This window comes from Helicoverpa armigera, chromosome 14 (assembly GCF_030705265.1).
Source record: "Helicoverpa armigera isolate CAAS_96S chromosome 14, ASM3070526v1, whole genome shotgun sequence".
NCBI classification, from domain to species: Eukaryota; Metazoa; Arthropoda; class Insecta; order Lepidoptera; family Noctuidae; genus Helicoverpa; species Helicoverpa armigera.
In genome coordinates, this window is record NC_087133.1 from 1,761,593 (window position 1) to 1,787,294 (window position 25,702).

Sequence of the window (25,702 nt, forward strand, 5' to 3'; positions counted from 1 at the left end):
CTGTTGTCAGCTGTGAGGTGTTTTTTTGCTCTTATTCACATTGTTTTGGTTTTTGGGGAAAAACATGAGCGTAAATAAAAACGTTAGGAGTAAGAATTGAATTGTTTGATTATTAACCTGCCATAGTGAACATAGCCAGCAACCATGGCTACAATGGTAAAGGAAAAGCGAAGAGAGGTAAAAACATTTATGTTTGAAACACTTTCCATTGTCTTAATTTGCGCAGCAAAACATTCCGATTAGCATGCAATACCTATCGTTTGCGATAAATTCAGCCGTAGAACCATGTCGTATTAAATATTCGTTTATTTATGAACAAAGGTATTGTAGTTAGTTGTGATAACACATATTTTTCTCATAAAGCGCCAGTTCTTTGTACATATTATGATCTGGCGACCCCTTCTGTTTTCAAATATCCGTTTAACATGATTTGTTGACTGACTTACTGAGACTGTTCAAAATAGCAATATAAATTTTGCATTTGAAGTTTACCAGAGAATTAAGAACAAATATTACTATTTTAATTAACAGCTTCTATGTTAAAATTCTTATAGATTAAGATAATGTCTAGGAGATCATATGCATAGCTACATATGTTGACCATTTTAAAATACACAAGTTACCCATTTGCTTTACTCTCTTTTTCAGAAAAAGAAATCTAAAGAAAAAAGCAGTGCCAACAGAGAACTGTCTCCGGTAACCATACAACCTCCAGTACTTGAGGAGTTTGAGCACATCGCTGAAAGTGCTAGCGCTAATGAATCCTTTGAAAATGTGCAAGCAACAGAATCAGATGCCAACGTTCCTCAAGTAACTGAAGAGGCTGAAACTAGTAATATAAGTATAGAAATAGTTGAAGATACTGGACAACATGTGGAAGAGACTACTAAGGAACAAATAGTTACTCAATTTACTGTAGTTAGTCAAGAAAGTATTACAAGTATAACTCAATCCAGCTCCAAGGTTGAGCATAGTGTACATATCAGAGAAGCACCACAGACAAAAGAAATAAGTCAAGAATCAACTGCACAAGGAGTTTCATTACCATTAAACAGAGAAGGGAGTTACAAAGAATTGAGCAGAAAATTAGAAAGGATGGTAATACCAAGAGAACAGGCAGAAACAATAACAGAAGCCAGAGAAGATGAATTAGTTAATCCAAATGCTTATTTGTCTCCTGAAGCAGTAGTAAAAGAGGCTCCTTTTGAGTATGTTGGGGAAGATGTGATGCCATCAGCACCCTGCTTTGATGAGGTACCTGAAACAGCACCGTATGAAGAAGTAGTTATAGAAAACAGGCCCAAAGTAAAATGTATGCCTCTAGAAGATGCTATAAAGCTATGTGCAGGAAGGGAGATGGAAGAAGTCAGGGCTATGAGTGAAAGGGAAGAGGAGTTAGTGGAAGCAGGGCCTTTGAGTGGACCTGAGCATCCATTGGTTGATTTGTTGTCTACATTCAGGTTTGTTCCTTATAGTTAAAAGTCAATGTTTTCACTCCTTTTCATTGAAAGAAAGAGGCATATCAGAGGTACTTTTTCACAGGAGCATGTTGACAATATTTCCAAGATAACTTGATGATGACAGTAACTTGCTATGTCACACTTATTTCCTATTTTTAGATTTTCCCTTATATGATTCCTTTCTATGTGTCCTCTAAAATATACTGTTCCTATGTGTATTCCCCCCTAGTAGGTAGTTTGTCCCCTATATACTACCTTTTTATACTCTCTTATTACTCTCCTTATATACTCTCTTAGGTATTACCCCTATCTATGTACAAGCTATATGTACACCATTATGAAGTCCCCGCATGAACAAACCACACACTGATCAGGTTATAACCTTTTCTAACACAGATCATCATTAATAGCAGTAGAGCGCGAACGCCTAGCTCTCGCCCGCGGCTTCACCGAAGAAGAGAAACGCAGAAGCACCTTATGGAAGATAGAGAAACGTCACGTGAACTTATCAGAACAATGTGCCTGTGGTTTGAATGTAGACTTGAGGGCAAGTTATGAGCATGCTGAAATGGTGAAAGAGAGGTTGCCAATTGCTAAGTTGAAGCTGGAGAGTTTGCTGCGTGATGTACAGGATTCGTATTGCCATCATCAGCACGCTGCGTTGTTGGCGCATTGTCAGGTAACTCGTTTAGGAAATCAGGCCTTCTATAGTTTAAAAAATAAACTCTTTCTTTGGCAGAAATAATGGATTAAATTTGATTTGATATGATATGAGATTGAGCCGAAAAGCGATTATGTAATTTGATCATGTCGAGTAATGTTGTTGTCCAATTTAAAGGACCATTGGGGGTGGGACGATCAAAACTGTGATATCAAATGTTCCAGTTACTGTTGTATTATTATGTCCTATGATCCTTAATCTTGCAGTTCCTACTGGCCCTGTTTGGTAAAATTTAGAAACATTTCCTGAATCAAAAGTGCCCAAAATCTCCATTGTTATTTTCAGATAGAAGAGCTAATATCCGAGACAGTCCAAAGCAATAAGAACGTGATTCGCGAAGCCCTAGCCCTGGTACTCCAAGCGCTACGTCTGAGCGACAACGCGCCGGAGTCCCTGGCCAGCGCGCTGCAGCGCTGGGCCGCCGCGCTGTCGGCCGCGCTACTCGACAACCGCGACCTGAGGCAGCTGCTGTTCCTCATGCATCAGCTGTTCAGGTGAGCTACCTTTAATACTAAGGCCTTTTTTTTGAGGTCGGATATCATGACACACACCCTCCCGCTGTGGGTGCAGCGGGAGTGACTGTCAGAGTTTTACTGCGTTAATCCCACCTTTATTTCTTCCGGTGCCCTTTGTGAACCAGGCCCGCAGTATCTCTTTCGAACAATCCCGCAGCTAAACCACTCGGGGCCACTACTAAGCTCTTGTGAATATTGTGTTATTGTCTATTCTAAGCCCCATCCAAATATAGAGTGTCACTTCCATTTACGGAATTACAGTTTTAAGAGTATGCCACACTGTTTCCATCCTCACTTCACTAAATGAAGTACCTATATATTGCAGACAGTCCCGCTCAGTACAATGGGCGTCGTTAGTCGTGCACGCTTCAGTGGACGCGGCGTCGCCGTGGCGGCTGTTAGCGTTGCTCGAGCTGTTGCTTGCACGCACCCGCCCTGATGCTGCGCAGGAGTGCGTCGAAGGTAAGCCTACTAACGAACTTGGCGTAGTTTAATTACATTGTAATTGACATTAGAGTTATATGTTTACGTTCCCTTTCTGGTTTTGGGAATGATTATTAGATTTGAAAAATCAATACACACTATATCAATATTCATAATTAAAATTCGCCTAGTATAATACCAATTATATTGACGTTTGACGCATGTATTTTCTTCCATACTTATTTGTCTAATTACACTATATTTTCCCCCTCTTCCAAAGGGCAAATCCTAACTTGATGACTCCTTTCTTCCAACCATATTCATATTATGTAGTTTATTCTCCAATAAACCTTTCAGAATGTTCTGAAGTATGGGAGGAATTGGACGCTCAGGGTGGCGGTGGCGCGGTCAGTGATGGTACCCTGCGAGAGCGTGATCTGCTCGCACTGTTTACAGCATTCCCGCTAAGGGACCTGTGTGCCAGGATCGTGCTGTTTACTCATTCTGTAAGTAATCTATTTGTTATTTTTAAAAACCAATCCGTTATCCGTTTAAATTGATCGTAAAACAATGCTAAAAGAATCTCTTATCGCTAAAGGAATATGCGTATATGCGTTTAAACTTGGTTTAATAGGAGGGTTTGCATTATAGTTTCCATTTTTTTGTTGGCACAAAATATTTCTTAGTACTTGTTTCACGAAAAATATAATTAAAGTTCAAAACTTAGTTTAAGAGAACTTAGAAAAAACATCTTTTGTTTCGTTAACAAAAAGTGTTATTCTTTGTGAGTTTGATGGATCTACTTTTTGAAAGAAAAATAAATATAAGCAAGGAAAATGACATGTTGAGTCGCAAGCTTTGATGAAAATGTGAAATTCAGTAGGTATAGTGTGCCTTGTCAATGTGCACGTTAACTATATATTTGTTTATTTAGCAAAGCACGTGAAACCATTCAAATCACTAGGCAATTCTCCCTCCAGGACATCCGCCACGCGCGTGCTCACGAGTGGGGCGACAACTCCCGCGGGCGCGGCGTGCTCAAGGCCTCCTGCGGCACGCGCGCGCTGCTGCACGCGCTGCTACGCGCAAGGCTCGCGCACGCGACGTACGCGCGGCTGCATAAAGTGCTCAGGGAGCTGGCGGCGAGGGTCATGCATGCGCTCGCTTGCTTGCATTTGATATCTAGGTACGTTACTATGGTGTAGTGATCAAATAAGAAAATAAGCATTTTATTCGTAAAAAAAAATTACATACAGTTTTGGCAGAGACCCTTTCACTAGACTGTGCCCTATTTCTTGAAAACAATGGTAGAGCTGCCATAATAGGCTAACTTAATGTAACTTCCAGAACGTTCATTTTAACTAGCTACTTCACATTTAGCTATTTTTATTTTTAAGTATTCCTTTATGTAATCTCCCAATAAACTCTAATCATCATCATCATCACTATAAACTCTTACGTGCTCCCTATTTACATTATACTCCTTTATGTACTACCCCTCTGTTCTCTCTTATGTACCACACCTACATACTCCCCATAAGTACTTATGAACTCCCTAATGTGCTCTTCCTATGAGGTCTTCATATGTACTCTTTTATGTGCTACTTCTATATCAGTTATTTACTACCGCTATGTACTCCTCCCCTGAATTATTTAAACTTAATTTTTATGTCTTCTAGATCATCATACATCAGAGAACTAGAAGACCAAATAACAGCAGAACTCGAAGCAGTGTTCTCAGCGGGCGTCACTCTGTTCGATGCGCAGGAGTTGGACAAGTTGCCCGCCACGTTACTCGCTGATAACACGGCTAAGGACTACTGCATCTCTATTATTCTTGGTTTCCATGGTATGTTATATAGTTTTATTTTTAATGTGTTATTTGTTAAATTCAATTCAATTCAATGCATTTATTTGTGAGCATAGGTATACAGAAAAGTCTTAAGAGGGCTATCACAAATTTTCGCGAATTTAAACGTTTTATACGAGTTTTGATGCTTTGGATATAGTCACAATAAAAAAACAAAAATAAGATTCAGAAAGTTTGATCATTTATCTTGAAAGTGTATTAAATAAATATTTTAATTTGTCCACGTACATCAGTAAAATCTTTGTCTCTGCAAAGGATGTTTCATAAAATGTTGCTTTTGGGTATCTTTTGATGCTTCGGTACTCCGAGGATATAGCAATTTAACCATTTATAAAAATGTTCAAGATACAACTATATCTTGTACTTGGAAGTGCTTAAATCAATTTATTACAATTCATACAGTATTACACCAAAAATAATTCTATAAAACTGAGAGTTACTGACAATTTTCCGTACGAAACTATATTTTTTATCTATGAAAGTATAATCCAAATTCAAATAAAAAACATTTAATAATTAAGGTGGTATTGTTATAAAGCTTGAAAAAAAAAATTGGTCTATTTAAAAGTAAAACAATATTTTAAAATAATTTTTGTTTGCAATGCAAAAATCAATATAAATCTTGTGACGCGCGGTGTTCAACTTTAGTCAGCGCCAGGCGCTTACCGAGGAGGGACGTATCGCTCGCTGTTGCGCCGCGTAAACTCGCCGGAGTTCGAAAAATATAGCGCAACCTACGCATCTAACACGTTTTGATACTAGTGAGTTTTATTTTATTTATTAGTTATAATGATCTGATTGAAATGTAATATATGTACATAAGTATTAGGCCATGATATTCTAATTCGAAAATGTTATAGATTGGGTTCTCTTTTTTTGATGTTGGTTATAAAGAAATATGTACGTAAATGTCATCGTCGTTAGTTTCGCTGTTGCATAATAATGTAATTGGACTTCTTTGATTCTTGCAGGATAATGAAAGCATATTTAATTCAGACTATCAGACTCAATTGAATACCAGTACAAATAATATGGTAAGTATTTTTTGTCACCCGCAAAAGGTATACGTGACATATTTGTTTTAATAAACTATCTACATTCCTAGTTTTCATTGTTGCAGGAAAATGAAGATACAATACATGGAAGACGAATTATAGATTTTAGTTTTTTTATAAATCAATTACTTATAATTGATAAACATGGTGAAAAGTTTGGTTGTCGATTAAATAATTTAAACATTGTAAACGATTACTTGTTTATTGTAACTCAATCGAGCTATTCTAGGTTATAAAATTCATCGGTACAAATAATATTTCATAAACTATAAAAACAATAAATTATTTCGGAAAAAAGTGGCAAAGTCTCAAGTTTGTTTGTGCCGCGTGGCGGTCCGCAGGTGTGCGTTGCGTATTTCACTAGACGCACACATGCGCAAGTGCTGCCGGCTATCGTCTAATTTACCTACAACTGAGCAATTCGATTTTGTAATAGCGCTCTTAAAATTAAACATGTCAGTGCTCTATGTTCTACCAAATGGAATGGATGAGTGGCTAAATATGCTGGGATGACGAAGTGCAATGAATTTCTTCGACTTCCCTTTAGCATTCTTGATCACAAATCACATTGAAATTGTCCTGCAACAAAAAACAATCAACAGCCGTCATCTATCACCCGTTTTATCCATGGTATCTTTTACATTTTCATACTCACGTGGCATACTGGAATTTAGCTGCATCCGACTAGAAGCCATAATACGGAAAAAGCTTGGCAGATGATTATCTATTACAGTTGCCATATTCAACCAACTTTCCAAAAAGGAGGAGGTTATCTATTCGTATGTTAAAAAAACATCTATGAAGAAACTAACAACCAATCCGTCTCTACCAACAGACAAATCTCCGAAACAACTAGAGCTGCTCTCACTAGAGCTGCCAGTGTTACCATGTGAGACGCGCATACGCATCGTGTCGCAGGCCGCCATCGACCGCGCGGACGATCACGAGCTGGCTAGGATTGTGTTGGAGTTTTTGTTGCAGGTAACATTCTAACTCTTTATCTTTATGCGAAACCAATGGTATTTCTGTTTTTTTTCTATTCAAAAATGCCCAAACCGACTTTATAACTTCTTTATTCTTCAAGTATGTAACGGTCAAAAATACAAAATCAGCCAAAAAAACTACTGCTAACGCTCGAAGTGAGTATGAGAAGTCTCAGTATGATGGCCATCCAACGACTGATTCGAGTGATTACCATCTGTACAAAATAATGTTAGATTCTTTGAGATGGCTTGACGGTCTAGACGCCTATCGTTGAGACTGGTGGACTCGGTCGAAGGATAGGAAAGTGTGGAAGCGAGATGGGGATGCCTTTGCCCAGCAGTAGGACATTATAGGTTAAAATAATAATAATAATTGATTTCTATTTATTAGACTGGTCTAAAACGCAAGTCAGTATCATGCAAGGGCCAGTGCGACGTGGCGGCGCGGGAGTGCGTGCCGCGACTGCTGGCCGCTCACGCGTACTTACACGTCATCGCGCTGCATATAGTCGCTGATTTGAATATTGGTGAGTTATACCTTTTTGGTTACATGAATTTGAGTAAGTTTTGATATTGGGACTTGTAGAAGATGTAGACATTTTTCTATAAAGGTGTGATGATGTTTGCTGGTGGGAATTACAGTGCTGGTGGCCATTTTTTATATTAAATGTTAAAGCCTACCTAAACAGTATTTACCAACCCACATTGAGCAAACGGGGGATTGACGCTCAATCCTTCTCTGTATAAGAAGCGGCTTGTGCCCAGCAGTGCAACGGTAAAAGGCTGATGATGATGAAATGTATTTGGACGCATTACTTACTGTAACAATAATTTGCTCTACAGTGGAAACCCTAGACCCCTCGTGTGTGAAGACGCTGAATGTGCACAAATGGCATCCGAACAGCATGGAGATACTGTCACTGTTGGAGGACTGGTCGCGGCGCTGTCAAGTGTTGCTCCAGCATCTGCTGCTGGAGTTGGATTATACTCCGCATGTGTAAGTTATATATTATATAGTAGAAACCCGACAACCGTAAAGACACTCAACGAGAACAAATGGCGTCCGAATACCGTGGAGGTACTTTCACTGTTAGACACTGCTACTGTACGAACTGTTGTCGGTTAAACTTAAATCCTTTATGAGTAATTAATTTTATGTTTTCCTTTTATTTTCAAGTTTACTTGTCTTAAAAACTTGTAAACTAACCACGATATCATCTATTCCCACCAGCGGTCTTCCTCTAGAAGTCCAACTATCGATCGGTGCCTGGCTATGTACATACGTACACCCCTTACCCACACCCCCCGAGTGGTGCTGGAGCGTGCTCCGTCGCCTGCGCGTGCACCGCACGTGCTGGGGGATGTCTCTCGACGCACCCCCGCCGGGAGAACAACCGGGGGACTTGTTCAGTATAGCGTTTGCCATCTTGTCCTCTTCCTGGGGGCATTGTATACCTGTGGTAAGTTTTTGTGTTTTTTTTTTTTTTTTAAATACTGTTTTTCTTTTCTTGTTTCCTGTTATATGTCCAACTTGGGTATTTGATTAAAAAAAAAAAAGATAAACGTTTGCTATGTTTTTGTGTGTTTAAAATAGATTACAAAATTGTTGACGTTATCGCATACCACAGTTTTGATCTTACATCAGGACCTTTTTTGAAAGCATATTTGGAACAAGTAAAATTGTATCGTTTCTCCACTTTTCTCAAAGACAAAAAATGTTGATGATAACTTCTCTTCTCCAAGCCCATCAAGTAAAACTCACTATTATGTGGCAGATATGTTCAGAAGGCGTGTCAGGGCTGGTCAAGCTGGCGGCCGCTCGACCGCGGGATGCTGTGCAGTGCCTGTCTGGAGTCATGCTGGTCATGGCGCACTCGCCGGAGTCCGTCGCATTTACACCCAAGTTAGTTACTTTGTGTTGGTTTGAACAGGGAAGAGAAAGAACATGTGGAAGTGCCGTTGAGATGTTTTGGCCGACGCCACTCTCGCGTCGAATCGCAAATGTTGTCTGTTTTGGAATGTAGAATATATTTTTTTATGTGTGAATCTTTGGACACTGGTTCACGTACTGTACAGGTTAAAAGGCATTTCCAGTCGTTCTTTCTGTTTCGCGGTATTGAAGATTTTTGATTTGAGTGATTGCGTATAGACGTTTCGGTAGACCGCTATAACATTTAAGATAGTATAAGATCTTGAAACCTAATTTAAGACTACACATAAACGGGAACTGGGACGTTTATTTTCCTTAGGTTTAACGAGGTGTTCAGCACACTGCTGAACTCGGGTCCGTCGCTGATGCAGCGCGCGCTTGGTCGCGGCGGCGAGGCGGGCGCCGATCTGCTGTTGCGACTACTATTGGCGCAATGTGCCAACGTGTGAGTACACATCACCATCCCTTCCTCCTTAGCATCTCTTTCTCCCATATATGTACCCCACTCATACACGAATTATAGGCAAAACAGTTATGTTGTGCGTGCGAGCAGGCACTTCACTATGATTTGCAAGCAGCATGATTTGGATCCTTTCTCAACAAGTGTGGCGGCAGCCAGAAGGTCGTTGAGCCTTAAGTTCTTCAAGTAGTTTAGTTTAGTATCCCAGATTTAGTTTATTATTTTGAAATTTAGATCTACCTACTCATTTTTTTTTTCTCTTTAAAAATGCTATTGTTTTTTTATATTATTATCTCTAAAAACGTTGCACTGATGTGTGATCACGTTATTGCTAGGCTGTTATTATAAGCGAGGACTTTTAATTGGCTCTCTGTCGACTATGTCTTCCTTTTATTGTTTAGTTTTTGTTGTTTTGTTTGTACAGCTATGTAAGTTCTCCATAGTGTACTAAATAAATAAATAAAAAATAAAACTCTTATACTCGACATCGCATCGTTCTATTGTAAGTTTTTTATCCGTTCGATGACATTAAGCCCTCTGCCTCGACTGGATTTATTGTTGTCACGGGTCGAAATGTTGTCAATCTAATTTATGTCGTCGTTGTTGAGAAATGTCATTCGCGAATAAAAACAAATATCTCGACGATACAATCACTACGCCGACGGTTCTGCATTGCCCTCACATCTTCCACGCTTCCACCGTCCCTTCACTTTCAAGATTGGAGTCAGGCTTAACGTTCGTACCGTGTGCGCGCAGATCAGGTAGCGCACTGTGCGCGTGGCTGGCGGCGTTATGGCGCACGCGTCTCCCGGGCGCATGCGCGCTTGCCGACGCCGCCGCAGTCGCCACGCGCCTGTGGCCGCATCTCGACGCCTATGCTAACTCACTGCTGCAGGTACGCGATACATTACCTCCTTTTATTTGTTCCTTGATAAAATTGCTGTAATAATGTCCACTTTGTACAGGAAGAAAACGCAAAAGAGCACATAGATCACGCTGTACGTAACGCAGCTTCTGCTCCTCTACTATGCGAGTGCTTACTGCGAGCGTGGCACGCGGCGCGGGAGGCTCGCTCTGCGCTGTACGCGCGGCTACTGAGCGCGCTACACCAGCAGCGCGCACAGGCACACAAGATACACGTTGACAACGCGCTGCAGGTACGTCAGCACGTTACACAGCGAGTGCTTACTGCGAGCGTGGCACGCGGCGCGGGAGGCTCGCTCTGCGCTGTACGCGCGGCTACTGAGCGCGCTACACCAGCAGCGCGCACAGGCACACAAGATACACGTTGACAACGCGCTGCAGGTACGTCAGCACGTTACACAGCGAGTGCTTACTGCGAGCGTGGCACGCGGCGCCCGAGGCGAGAGACCCAATCACTTGCGCTAAAACTTAGGGACGAGTCACACTTAAATGGCAGCGGCCGGCAGCCTCGCCGTTGGCGGCCTCGCGCGACTAGTTTAGTTTCTACATTCGCGCGCAGCCGACCCCAACATAGCTGGGAAAAAGTTTCGGGAAATGATGATTCGCGCGCAGCCGCCCGAGGTCTCCCGGGTCTGGAAGTAGCGCAAGACCACCAGCGGATGGAAGAAGGGGTACTCGGACAGCGAGCGCGTGACGTCACATACCGCGGCCCGATGCCACGGCGTCAATCAAAACATTGGAATTTATGTCGTATTTGAACGACATAAGTCTCAATATCTACTCCCAAAGTTTGAATCCATACCATCTCAATGTGCGCACATTGCCATGAACATTTGAACTATTGTCTACAGAAAATAGGTGCATCTATGGCCGCAGAAGAGTTGGTAATATACCGCACGGCGAACGCAGCGCTCGTCGCTCCCGTCGCCCATCCGTCACACCTCACGCTGTGGAGACTGCTCATGCATCTGTACTTGCAGACACCACCTGAATATGGGTACATTATTATTTTATTTATTTATTATTTTATTTAACCGACCCAACAGACACCATATACAGAAAGGAGAAAATAAATAGAGACTATCGTAATTCTGAAAATATCATGGCATTGAAGTAGAAAATTTTTTATACAACCACTCTTGTACTGTAATTTGGATGACAAAACCTATGTGAACACTCCTATTTGCAATGAACGGTTATGTATGAAGAACTTGCCAGTTCTTGTCCAAAAGACCCGCTCCTTCAAACAGTGTTGCATTTTTTTTGTTAGAGTACCTAAGTTTAAATTTGGAATTTGCTTCCACCAGGCCGGTCCCCGCAATAGGACCTTTATTCTTCAGCGGAATGAAGAAGTCCCGAACGCTATCTCAAATCAAAAAACGACTACTAGACACGATAACTTACCATCACAACGAAGGCGAGACACTTAAAAACGAGCACAAATCTATCGATACCGGAGAAACTCAATCGATTCAACGAGCAGAACGAGCAAGTCCGGCTGACACCGATGACAGTCTTCTACCGGCGTTATCGATAATCGATTTGACCGGAGAATCGAGTGGTTCGAGCGATAGTGATGACGATGCCGATGATAGCCGAAGCGATAAGGAAGCTAGTCCGAATAGGGAGGCGATTGAGGCAAAGAGGAATATATTCAGTTTGATTACATATCATGCTGCTGCCGAAAAGTAAGTCTAACCGATTGATTTTATATACCTATGTGTAATTTAAATTGTTTTGTATTAAAGTATATTGTGACTTTCAGAATGTTGAATGAATACCTGTCCTGGCTGGAAGAAGGAGAAAAAGTGCGAGCGCCACCTCATTTTGCTGATATCGCAAGATACATACCGGAACACGTAAGTTGCATAAAACACGATTTCTATATCTTAACCTATGTGAAAGTTTACAAATATAGGTTTTTTTTTAGTAAGAATATAATTAAGTTTATAATTATTCTAGTACTTTCTGAGATATGCTGTCTTTGTCTTAAAACCCGAATGATTATGGAGACTTTCAATATAATGTCAACTCTCAGAATAAGTTTTATCATACTTTAATGACATTTCTTTATTTTATTTATTCCTTTACAATCACTTATGAAACAAGAACGAAAAAATGCATTTGTTTATGAATCAAATCTTTTAAAAAATAATTTTAATAGGCTCTAGAAGCAGCATGGAAACGAGCTGTGCCGCGTCCTCTTCCATCAATAGAAGTGGAAAGCTTTCCCCTACCGAGTGTACCACCGCCGCCTGACAACTCGCCCCCGCAGACACCCTTCCATATCGCTGTTGATAATATCCTGAAGATTAAGGACCACTCCAGGAGAAGGTAAGGTTTTAATATTCTGTTGTACATTAAATTTTAGTCTGTGGTGTTTTTTTTTCTTTAGATATGCTTTACACTAGCAATACAATCTGACGACTGTCCGCTAATTTAATGTTTCGCAATTGGCATTCTTTAGTTTCTTCTTTAGATTAAAAAAGATAATCCACAGAATTGACTACAGAAATATGTAGCGATTTAAACAGACAAATTATATTTTCAGACGAAAACGAACACTGATAAAGTCACCTCTAGAAGACGTCGACTTCAGAGACGCGCGAACACTGTTATCGCTTGTCGATAAACACTTGAAAGACATCGAGAGGCTTGCACAGTAAGTTCATCGTGTTTTAAATTAAAAAAAAAAAAAAACATATTTATCGCTTAATATTTTTATATCGATGACATAATGACGTGTAGGAGGTAACTGCTTGACAAAATTGAAAGAACTCGTTTTATTCTTACGAAAGCATGAAAATGTGACTATTATGCTATGGGATTTATATTTATAAATTAATTTATATTTCCCTTGTAAACCCAGCGATTGGTGTACAGAAGTGTCCCGCGTATCAGCTCTAGACAGCAAACTGTGGGAGTTAGTGAGCGTACTGCGCGTGCGTCGCGCATTGCCGCCCGTGCGCAAGAGTTGCGCTAACAAGTGCAAGCCCATCACTATTTATATACCGGTATGTATCTGTTTGGAGTATATTTGAGTGATGTTTTTGGTTGAGCAATTATTGTGCTAACAATAATTTATGTAGAAAATTAAACTTTTAATTAGGTAATGCGATAATTTGACAGTATATTTGGACCATAAATATATCTGTATATTGCGCAAAAACTGCGCTATCTAATGAACGTTTTGATGAAACTTGACAATAGTGAAGCATATTTATTTATTCAGGAACAAGAGTGGTGCATCTCAGTGGACGCTGAGCGCGGCATCAAGGAGAACAGACACAGCGCTCGCGTGTCACTGCGGCGACTGGCTCGCGCTAGACCACACGCCGCTAAGACTGCCGCCGCGCTACATACTATCGCGAGGTATATGACATATTGTATGAGTATATACAGGAACAAGAGTGGTGCATCTCAGTGGACGCTGAGCGCGGCATCAAGGAGAACAGACATATCGCTAGGTATATAAAATGAACCATGTGCCGCGTGTATACTTTTTACCGGCCAATAGGTATAACTGTTTTTTTAAAACCATTATTTTAATGAAATGCACAACTTTTTAAAGACCATATTTTAATCCAATATCAAAACCTCACATCTCTGAAAACTGTGTGCGTTACCCAGGCCAGATGTTGTCGAAAATGGTAATTTTAATCTTATAGATAATTAGTTGTGCGGCTTCTGTAATTGTTGCGCACATTTTTAAATTTGTTGCGCTTATAGTTATTTAATTATTTCACAAAAACATTTCCTGCTGGCGTAACGTTACCCCAGCCAGACCTTTTTCTTTCTAATGGGAATATTTAAATTAATATTACCTATAAAATTAGTTGTCTAGATAAAGTAAATGTTGTGCCATATTTTGTATTTGTTCTTTCTTCGGTTGCGAAGTTATTCGAGATTTTGCTGGGGTAACGTTTTTGATTTTGCTAGATCTCTGAAATGGTTAAGCGGATTCACGGCTACAAAAGTCATCCAGCAACAAGCTCCCAACATTGCAATTACGAAGAAATATTTTCTTTATACATACTTCTATCATATACAGACGCACATGCAGCAGTGAGGCGGGAGTTCGCGTAGTGGAGCGCGCGTGGCGCTGCGCCGGCGCCCCCGCTACCGGCGCCTGCGCACCCGCAGCCACCTTGCTTACTGCGCTCACTACTGATCTCGCTGAGGTGAGATGTTGTGTTAGTTTCTTGTAGAACTTGTGTTGCTGTTTCTGGGTGATAATCATTTATTTACTAGCAACTTTTATTGCATTAGGAATTTGAAATATTGAATTTAATCAAAACTATGTATTTTGAAATGTCGATTTTATTGATGTAGAAGATCATCTCTTCAGCCACTAAACTGATTGCAAATTATTTTTTTCCGCATTATTTGTTCGCTCCGAAACCATTGCACCGAATTGAAAAATTCTCTCACTTTTGGGAATTTACACTATCACCAAGTCTGCTACACATGTGTGGTTATATTTTGTCCGCCGACAGGTGTATACAGCTGGCCTGTAATAAGAAAATAACGCTCATGTTGTATTTTCCTACCACTATCTTAGCGTTGGATATGCCACGACGGGCGTCTCTCCGCCGACCTGCTCTCGACATGGGGTAAGCGCGCCAGCACCGCGCTGCAGCAAACACTATGCGGCTCTCTGTTGGCGCCGCGAAGATTGGCGCCCGGGGATTGGCATAAGGTGTACACGGCCTTGTTGGCTTCTAGCCTGCCTTCGCATGCTGTGTTCAGTTATTTGTCTAAGGTGAGTCATTGGGAACGTGCAGATATAGAGAACGGATATTTGTGCCGTGTTTAAAGCTACTTATGTTCCTTCTGAAGTCCTGTGTGTCAATTAATTTTACATTTCTTAGCTTATTTAACAGTTTATTTAACTTTCTCAGTTTATTTAACAGTTTATGACAACAATATAAATCAAGTACAAAGGCAAAGCTTATAAGAACCGTGTTACAATTTGACTGTTTACACGAAAAGCTTCACTTTTGCGTAGACGGCCATCATTGACTTTTAAATAGAAGACTTTTTGGAATGTCGGTTAAAAACATGTACGTGTATTTTTCCCCAGTTCGAAATGACTCGCTGGTCAGAAACCGCAGAAGCGACCCAACGCCGAGACATGCTTGAAGCCTTAATCCACGCCGTCCAACGCTGGGGTCCTTCCCCAGCACCCGAACACACCATGTTAGTCGAACTACTAGGAGTGCATAGCGCAGTGCTGGTGGACTCGAGGGAGCTATGTGCTCATATAGTGAGATGTGTGACCGCGGCTATCAATAATAAGCTGCCCCCTGCACATTGGACGCATGTGGTTCGGGCTGTTGAAATAAAAGCCGCTGGAGTGCCCTTCGATCAGGTAAGAAGTAGGTACTATGAGTTCATGGCAATATGGTATTTCGAAAGAGAGTGGGTGAGGACAAGTGCAAGTGCTGTACAAGCGTGGTATGATGTACCAGAAGCTCATAGATTCATAGTAAGGAGTTAGTGCTGCCAGCCTCTTGGGTACACTCCCGGTAGGCAACGATGAGGAGTTTTTTGATGCAATTTTTTAAACATTTTTTTTTATATAGTAAGTGTATATATTAGGTAATAAGTTAATTGTATGTTGTATATATATTTATAACTAGCTGACCCCACGAACTTCGTATCGTTTAAACCTTCCCTGGACCTCTACAAACATTTTAAAACTAAAATAAGCCAAATCGGTCCAGCCATTCTCGAGTTTTAGTGAGACTAACGAACATCAATTCATTTTTATATATAAGATTACGATATTGTAAAAAGCTATGTAAATAAACCCCTTGCGTTTTAGGAGTTAGTTCGAAAGAGAAAATATACTAGGAGTGCATAGCGCAGAAAGGAGTGAATTATCTTGATGTATATTTGGTACGGTCGCAGTTAAATTAAATAATAGGATCCAAATTCGGAACGACGGGGCGTGCAGCCTTGTAAGCTCCCAAGTAAGCTTGACGTTCTTTGGCATTTGTTTTTGAATGCTGGCCTCCGATTGGTCAACGATCTTGAACGCCTCGCGACCACGCACGCTCTAATGAAAATAGTAGCGTGCACGCTCGACGCGACGTCCCGCTGTACTCTCAAACGCTCCGTTCACGCCCCGCGCCGTCTCGAATTTGTGGCCTTAGGTACTTGTTAATATTTACCAGAGAGATGCTTTGCTCAATTTTGGCCCTAAACTAAAACTGACTGTCTCAATATAATTTCCGTTTTAATGTTCTGCAAAGCTTGGGCACGTGATCCGGTCTGTGGGCGTGTCATGGTGGGAGGCGCGCACGGGCATGTCGGGCGCGCGCGGCACGTCGCACGCCGCGCACGCGCCGCACGTCGCGCGCCTGCTGCACGCGCTGCAGCGAGCAGCAGTCGCAGCCGCCAGAGCACTCAGCTATGAGCCGGAGAGAGGTATGTAGTGACGTCACAAGCTGGGCGTGCATGGTGGGAGGCGCGCACGGGCATGTCGGGCGCGCGCGGCACGTCGCACGCCGCGCACGCGCCGCACGTCGCGCGCCTGCTGCACGCGCTGCAGCGAGCAGCAGTCGCAGCCGCCAGAGCACTCAGCTATGAGCCGGAGAGAGGTATGTAGTGACGTCACAAGCTGGGCGTGCATGGTGGGAGGCGCGCGGGCATGTCGGGCGCGCGCGGCACGTCGCACGCCGCGCACGCGCCGCGTCGCGCGCCTGCTGCACGCGCTGCAGCGAGCAGCAGTCGCAGCCGCCAGAGCACTCAGCTATGAGCCGGAGAGAGGTATGTAGTGACGTCACAAGCTGGGCGTGCATGGTGGGAGGCGCGCACGGGCATGGCGCGCGCGGCACGTCGCACGCCGCGCACGCGCCGCACGTCGCGCGCCTGCTGCACGCGCTGCAGCGAGCAGCAGTCGCAGCCGCCAGAGCACTCAGCTATGAGCCGGAGAGAGGTATGTAGTGACGTCACAAGCTGGGCGTGCATGGTGGGAGGCGCGCAAAAAAAAAGACCAAGTTAAAAAAAAACAATACCTTACTCCTTGTAAATAAAAAAACTGAAGAATCCATCGTCATCAAATCATACACATTAAAAATTACGGCCATGCAATCTCAATCTCGACTTTAAATATTCAGCACAGTATCGTCTCACATATCCGTTCTGCCCCCAGTGGCATGGTACGCATGGGCGACGCTGCAGGAGTCGTGGGGGCCGTGGATCTCCCCGCACCCCGCCGCGCCCCCGCTGTTGCCCTCCACCGGCGACCACGAGCAGTACACGCCTATGCTGAGGCACTTCGTCGATAACGTGCATCAGGTCATGTTGGATTGTCCTGGTAAGTTACACCTCTTATATAGGTTAAATTGCAATATAATAAAGTACAGTGTTAAAAGCACACTCATGTTATATAATCATTGTTGGTGATGCGAGAAAGAAACATGTAGGGGAGACCTGTCCAAAACCGTATACCCGGGCAAAACCGTATAGCGTATGTATTTCTGTTAATAATTCAAATTTTCCGCGCCACTGCAGCTCAGCGGTGTCAACCAATCACAGCTATTTGCCAACAAACACTTGTCCCGACAGGCACGCGCGTTTTTTAAATATTTTATTTTATTGTTTTTTAGTGGTTTTTATGTAATTTTTGTGCAATAAGAAGTGCCAATCGTCAAATTTACGTGTACAATAGGTAAGTAACTAATAGTCATGTTAAAAGTGTGTATATTTTGATGTAATTCAGTACATTTGTACCGGTGAAATCAATTACGAATGTAGTAGTGAGTAACGTATTTATACATACAATGGTATGGGTCAAAATTGTATGGGGTAAAATCGTACATGTACGATTTTGACCCGGATGTACTTAAGTGTATTAACCTTTTATTTTTCAAGACAGATGCCACGATGCCTCGTGATTATAAAAGGACGACTAATAGACAATCGTGGGTCGCGGAAAACATGAAAGAAGGTGTTCAAGCTGTGTTTGATGGGACTTTGGGGTACTTCAAAGCTGCTCAAATGCCGTGGTGCCGAAATCCATACGGTATACGGTTTTGTCCATGCCCTGGGGCAAAACCGTAAAACGTCGAAGAATTATTTTTGCTATTTCTTTTCAATTTACGCTTTAATTATCTAAGTTAAAATATTGTGATTGCGTACTTTATGAGACTGGTTAAAAATAAATGTTGATTTAGTACATCTGTGTTTTAAAATTATTGATCAGCATCCACAAACCCTTAGCTATACGGCTTTGCCCCGGTCTCCCCTATTTGTATAGAACATAGGTGGTACAACATATGATGACGTTAACGTTGATATTCCAATTTAAAGTAACGTTACAGCAAAGAAAATATATTTCTTGAGTTCAATCATGTAGCACATGAGGCACTGCCGATAGCATCTCCTATATATTTTTTATATGCAATACGCTATTTCACAATTGCCATTAAATATTTATTTATTTTTTTCCATTTTACTATCTCCAAAAACTTTCCAAATGAACTACTATACTTTTAACCATTATTCAGGTACGGAAGTGCCCCTCCTACAACAGATATTCGAGTGGTCGGTCCAAACGTACTTGAGCGTTCAGGGCTCTGTCTCCGCGCCCAGTCTAGCGGGAACCGCCGCGCAGGAGAGTCGTGTGCAAGCGTCCGCTATGCTCGCTGAACTGGCGAAGCTACCCTGGAGTGAACACCAGTGGTTCTACGGGAAGTGTTTGCAACAGGCCTTGCAGGTTAGTTAATTGTATACAGCATTAGACCGCTTTGATGATTTTCTCTAATGTAATTTTTTCAGGATCATACACGAGATACCATCATCTTCCGAGCTTTTTATGCGACCTTTTAGGTATTACTAAGTCGGAAACTTAATCGTTATTTACGTCTGTCTGCTTTGGAATAACCTTGGTCTTGGAACACAAAAAAGAACAATGGGAAGGTGTACCTTAAAAAAAACGAGGGCTTTCCCGAGAACATCATAAGATCCCAAAGTTTTTGTTGACGACTTTTCGTTACATTGCCCTTCTGACATTCGTTGTTGTCTGTTCAGATGTCAACCAGCACAGACCGCGAGCTCACAACGTGGTGCTGTAACACTTGGCGCGGTACACTCGCCGACACGCTGCTGCGCGGCTGCGACGCGACACAGATCTCACCACGCCTCGCCGAGTTGCTGTACCTGTTCACTGGCACCATGCTGCCGCATTCACAACAGGTATGAAGTTCTAGGATTCGGTCCCGTGAAGTCGGTAAAACTCACAGAGGAGGGAAGATGAGCGGAGATGCCGTAAGGGGGTTGGCCAGGCGCGTTCTTCTAGGTTAAATGGTGGGCGTGATCGAAAACTATTCGTTACTAGTGAATTGATGAGGCGTTCAGGTTCCTTGAGACATCTGTCAAAGATTTGTGTTAAAAGATTAGGGATTTGATAAAAAAAACAATGGGCGGGTTCCAAAGAATGCATTACTCGTCCCCCGATTATGGCGACGCTACTTTATTACGATATTCTTCAATATTAAATCTCCGCTGGTCATTTTGTTTTCCATGGTTGCACCTCTTATTGTACCACAAACTCAGCAACAGTCTCAGCCAATTGATATCGTCTCTGCTCTCCCCAGATATTAGACGAGGCGTGTAAGCTACCGTGGACCCGTCTCCCCGAGCCCGCGCTTGACGAAGCTCTCGATCGTTTCTTCATGCTGCACCACAACCCTGCTGTACCTTATCATGATCTTCCTCAGTTCAGGTAACATATTAATAACGATGATTTTGCCGCGTGTGGGAAGAATGTTATCTTTAAATTTTTGTATTTTTGTTCGTTCAACAGGCTTATACTGGTAGCATGCTCACTGCTGGTGACTGACCCTAGCGCAGTACGCTCGACAGGCACGTGTCGTGCAGCGCGTGCCCGCGGCGTGTCGCAGTGGGTGCGCGGCGCGTGCGCTCCCACGCTAGCCGCGCACGTGCCCGCGCACACCGTGCACGTGCTGGGCGCTGTCACCGAGCTAGGTATGTTATGTGTCACTAGCGCAGTACGCTCGACAGGCACGTGTCGTGCTGCGCGTGCTCGCGGCGTGTCGCAGTGGGTGCGCGGCGCGTGCGCTCCCACGCTAGCCGCGCACGTGCCCGCGCACACCGTGCACGTGCTGGGCGCTGTCACCGAGCTAGGTATGTTATGTGTCACTAGCGCAGTACGCTCGACAGGCACGTGTCGTGCTGCGCGTGCTCGCGGCGTGTCGCAGTGGGTGCGCGGCGCGTGCGCTCCCACGCTAGCCGCGCACGTGCCCGCGCACACCGTGCACGTGCTGGGCGCTGTCACCGAGCTAGGTATGTTATGTGTCACTAGCGCAGTGCGTGAGACTGACTGACCGTTAGAATATGGCTTAGGCCTCCTTCACATTAGGCGCGCTCGTTTTTCGGCCGCATGAGCTCGGCGAGCGCCGCGTGCGCGACGCGAATGCAGTGCATAAGTGTCGCGTGTTGTCGCCATGTGACGTATGTACACGTGACGCTCTCTTTGGTGTTTAGCAGCACCCCGCGTAAAACTACGGACTATCTTGTCGCACCTGCGCGCTTCTTACTGCTGCATACTTCGGGTACTACCTTTTCTACAGCCTGGCTCGTTAGTCAAATTAAAATCAAAAACTTTATTTTCAGGCTGCATTGGCCCATAGAGATATAACTTAAAGACTTACATATTATATTATACAAAATTGTTAGTGACACAGGTGTGCACACACACTTGCGCCCGTGTGTAATTACCCCCGCCGTCTACGTCGCTAACGAGCTGCCCAGGCTGAATCCCATACATTTCAAACTAGCCACAAACTTCTTTGGTTAATACAACGGCAGATGTATTTTTTCCAGCTGTATACTTGGACGAAACGCAAGGAGAAATAGAAGAATTACTCAGTCGAGCTGTGGTCATAATGTGTATCGAGCCTGCCGCAGCTGCTGCTTTGCCGGTAAGTACCTCACTGAAATTACACTTACAGCGTGTTCACACTAGCACATTTTCACCTCTATTTTTTTCCTCGAATCGTGTGAGTCTGCAAACACAAACTGACCCGTGCAAAAGATGATGTTCAAAGTAAAGTAAAGTAAAGTAATCTTTATTGTGTTGATTGTGTTGGTTACAGGTGTTAGATATAATGATATACATACAGTACAACAATCAGCCCGTTTGGGCATACAATAATTAAGGCCCATTCGGGCAGGTACATTATTATTTATTACAAAATTATATAAATTACAAACTAATTACTTATTTTCTAAAAAATCCTTAATAGTATAATAACATTTTTATTAACATTTTTTCATTAATAACATTCAAAACTGAGCGACAGAATTTTCCGCTCGTAATATGTCCGCGCGCACATTACGTACGAGTTACGCTCAGTTTTCCTACGCGAAAAAAAAACCGAAAGTGTGAAAGCGCTGTTAAACTTAATGGAAATAAATACCTAATTTTAAATCTTGTTTTCAGGTGTGGGTGACGTGGGTAACAGACGGTCCGACGCGGCTGGTCCGCGCATGCGTGTCAGCGGTAGCGGCGCTTACCGTCTTCGAATATTTTGCCACTCTTGCTGAAGCAGCTGTTAAGGCGTTGTTGCTGTGTAATGGTAAGATAACTTGAGATTGCATTAATTCATTGAATGCATATAAAAAAGGACTATGTTGCAAGTTTAATAAAAGTCAAAAATCAAACGCAAAACTATCCCCCTCTTAAGTAAAAAGCCTCGTTTATTTACTCGTAACTAATCGTTTTGGCCATGTCTACCTTATGTGTTTGACATACAAGAAGGCGCCTGACCTACCTGCCGTATGGCATCTCCGCTCATATTTCTTTACTCCTTGTGTCTTATTTACAGAACCATACGGCTGGCGTGAAGTATCGCACCGCTGGGCTTCATGTCCGTGGCGTGAGGCACACACACTAGCGCAGCGCGGCCGCGTACACGCCGCGTATGCGTGTGCACTCACACACGCGCACACAGCCGCCGCTGTGAGGGCGACGCTCGCCGCTGTACTTAGTGCTGATATACACTTGTAAGTAGCTCGACACACACTAGCGCAGCGCGGCCGCGTACACGCCGCGTATGCGTCACACACGCGCACACAGCCGCCGCTGTGAGGGCGACGCTCGCCGCTGTATTAGTGCTGATATACACTTGTAAGTAGCTCGACACACACACTAGCGCAGCGCGGCCGCGTACACGCCGCGTATGCGTGTGCACTCACACACGCGCACACAGCCGCCGCTGTGAGGGCGACGCTCGCCGCTGTACTTAGTGCTGATATACACTTGTAAGTAGCTCGACACACACACACTAGCGCAGCGCGGCCGCGTACACGCCGCGTATGCGTGCACTCACACGCGCACACAGCCGCCGCTGTGAGGGCGACGCTCGCCGCTTAGTGCTGATATACACTTGTAAGTGGCTCGACACACACTAGCGCAGCGCGGCCGCGTACACGCCGCGTATGCGTGCACTCACACGCGCACACAGCCGCCGCTGTGAGGGCGACGCTCGCCGCTGTACTTAGTGCTGATATACACTTGTAAGTAGCTCGACACACACACACTAGCGCAGCGCGGCCGCGTACACGCCGCGTATGCGTGTGCACTCACACACGCGCACACAGCCGCCGCTGTGAGGGCGACGCTCGCCGCTGTACTTAGTGCTGATATACACTTGTAAGTAAATCTTATAATTATTTACTATTCTAAAAATTCTATATGCATTGAAAAATATAAACTTATCCATTTTACCCCTAATCTCCCAGTCACCTCCATAAAAATCAATTTTAAACATCCATCAAATTTTCTTGCAGCCCAGACAACGAACCAATAATAGCCGTATGGATATGCTACGCGTGCCGCATGGCAGTCACCCACACAGCCCAACCCGAGCAATCGGACGCTATGCGCGAGTATTCCGCGGCGGCGCGGGCGCTGCTGGCGCGCTGGGCGGAGCAGCCAAGGCGGTCCATACTGAGGGTTGTAACTATGCATGCTGATCATGATAGGCCTACTGCACTGTAAGTATACAATGACCTTAAAAAATTATAAGTTACTGCGGTCTTGTAATACGAAGGACTACACGACCAACATTAATTTTATTTTTCATTAATCATTAGTAAACTTCTGAACAAATTTTGAACTTGGCAGTAATGTAATATGCTTACCTAGTACGCGATTTAGATGGAGAAGCTGGTGTTTATAAAAGCTTGACACTCCCGCCCGACCCACAGGGAGTCATTGTTTCATTTGATAAACACTATCTTCCAAAAAAGTATCCTTACGATGCTTTAAAGTAAAGCAAAACCATTAAAGGGATTCTCCACGTAATAATAATATCATGTTTTAATCACACATATGTATACAAACTCCTTTTAGAACTATTTTTCCATAATTCCAGTCACCGCATCCTCTGCCGCTACGCTCTATGCGTCCTCACGCCCGAAGAGAGCACACGACGAGTGTACGAGAGCGCATGCGCGTCAACTCTCGGCGCCAACAATGACGTCACCAGCTGGGCCGAAACACCGCAGTTGAACAAACTCGTCCGTTTGGCGTGTAGACTGTGGCCCAAGTATGAGAAGTACTTCCAGTGTGAATTAGAAATGGCTTCAAATGTCGTAAGTGCTTAAAGAATCGTAAGTGTGAAAATTAATAGTAGGTAATTTTATGGTCTGAGAGTACAACATATAGTAGAAGCTCCCATTCGATTTTATAAGCATACAATGACGTCACCAGCTGGGCTGAAACTCCACAGTTGAACAAACTCGTCCGTTTGGCTTGTAGACTGTGGCCCAAGGATGAGAAGTACTTCCAGTGGGAATTAGAAATGGCTTCCAATGTTGTAAGTGTTTGATAAATTATATAAATTAATCTCAATATACTGTCCAGTGCTCGTGACGTCACGAATGGACGTCATATTTTACTGTTGTGCCAATATTCTACGGGTGAGACAGTGAGACAGTCACGTTACGAGTATTGGACGGTATATTGAGATTAATTTTGAAAAACAGTCAATATGTGTAAAGAAATTACTTGACATCTCGATATAAAACCGATTGTGTTCTGGAATATTTTTTAAACATTTTAAACCTCTGTGCGTCTGATTAAACTTCCTTGAATATATATCAATTTGTTAAATAATTACAACACTGATAGTTTTAATCCAAATGGCTAAGGTTAGGCTTTATTTTCTCATCGTTACATTATTGTTATTAATTTTGCCTTATTTTACTATTTCTTTGAAGCATTATAAAAAAGAGATCTTATATAAATAAATCAATTAGTATTATTTTGCTGTTATATACTTGCCAAATTATTTAGGATGAAATATTTTTGTAAGATTGATATTATAATACCTGCTAGTGAAGTTTTATCTAAAACATTTGACTGAAAAAATATGTTGATTTTTTTATTGGCTTAGGTATATGTAGACTGCGTTAGTTGTAGATTTAACTTTAGTATCTAAGCATTCCTAGAGTAGTTCAGAAATTGATTATTTGGTAGAGGAAAATGAATGAATCCTATCATATTTAAAGAAATTTTAATATAGCAAATAAGTTTAATTTTATCAGATTTTAACCACTTGTTAATATTAATTCTCTTATGTGGTGTTTTGTTTTGTGTTATATGTTTTAGCTAGTCAACAAATAGGACGACAAAATATAATGAACCACCTAGAATACGTATAACATTATAGGCTACCAAAAATGTAAATTTTTTAAACGAATTTGTGAAGGAATTGTGGAATGGGACTGAATAAAGAATGTTGTAGGCTAGTAAATTAGTTTTTGCAGCAAACCAGTAATTAAAACCTGATATCGATTTTTAACTGATATAATAAATATTGTAAATAAATAAGTCAAAGTCAAATGTTTTCTTCTCAAATAGGCCTTAGCAAGGTCTTATGAAACGTCACATTAGTTGCGCGGTTCTAAAAAATTGGTCTCATGGAGAAAATCCAGCAAACAACGCCATAGACATTCTTTTTAAGGAGGCCATATGTTCATAATGTATGAAAATGTTTTATCTATATTCTGGCTTGCTGTATAAACATCGATTTATTAAGGGTGCTGATAGAAAATATTAACATATCAGATTAGGAACTTTCAGAAAAATTTAGTAAAAAATTGTGTGAACAAATTCTAAATCATTTTTTGTAAGAGGTCAATAATAAAGTGGTATGTGTCTTATGTATCATTTTACACTAGCTCCTAATTAATAAACATGAAGTAAAGTTGGTCCAAGTTTCCCATGGAAATGTATGAGTATTCTTCTGCTATTATTGTTGTAACTTTAAACCGTGTTTATTATTAAGGGCTTCTCTCTAAAAGAAGATCTTACTGCAAAATT

At 42.5% G+C, this 25,702-nt stretch overlaps 1 protein-coding gene and 1 long non-coding RNA gene across 2 annotated transcripts; both read left to right on the forward strand.

Moving 5' to 3' along the window:
* Positions 1-25,005, forward strand: LOC110380037 (uncharacterized). The gene is made up of 38 exons (XM_064037921.1): positions 1-177; positions 649-1,460; positions 1,857-2,139; positions 2,467-2,675; positions 3,022-3,158; positions 3,477-3,625; positions 4,100-4,305; positions 4,799-4,968; positions 6,880-7,025; positions 7,419-7,554; positions 7,871-8,024; positions 8,259-8,487; positions 8,803-8,930; positions 9,277-9,402; positions 10,174-10,312; positions 10,383-10,574; positions 11,193-11,338; positions 11,649-12,029; positions 12,107-12,200; positions 12,506-12,675; positions 12,893-13,003; positions 13,211-13,355; positions 13,574-13,713; positions 14,393-14,522; positions 14,903-15,103; positions 15,425-15,712; positions 16,599-16,780; positions 17,136-17,284; positions 17,501-17,665; positions 18,858-19,066; positions 19,381-19,545; positions 19,947-20,074; positions 20,156-20,655; positions 21,196-21,293; positions 21,815-21,950; positions 22,200-22,380; positions 23,164-23,370; positions 23,751-25,005. The coding sequence occupies exons 1-38, from the start codon at positions 145-147 to the stop codon at positions 23,980-23,982; spliced, it is 7,407 nt and encodes a 2,468-aa protein (XP_063893991.1). The 5' UTR covers positions 1-144; the 3' UTR covers positions 23,983-25,005.
* On the forward strand, positions 4,996-6,498 carry LOC135117770 (uncharacterized). The gene is made up of 2 exons (XR_010277157.1): positions 4,996-6,023; positions 6,110-6,498. It is a non-coding gene; the product is annotated as an uncharacterized LOC135117770 (long non-coding RNA).
* Positions 25,006-25,702: the final 697 nt, after the last annotated feature.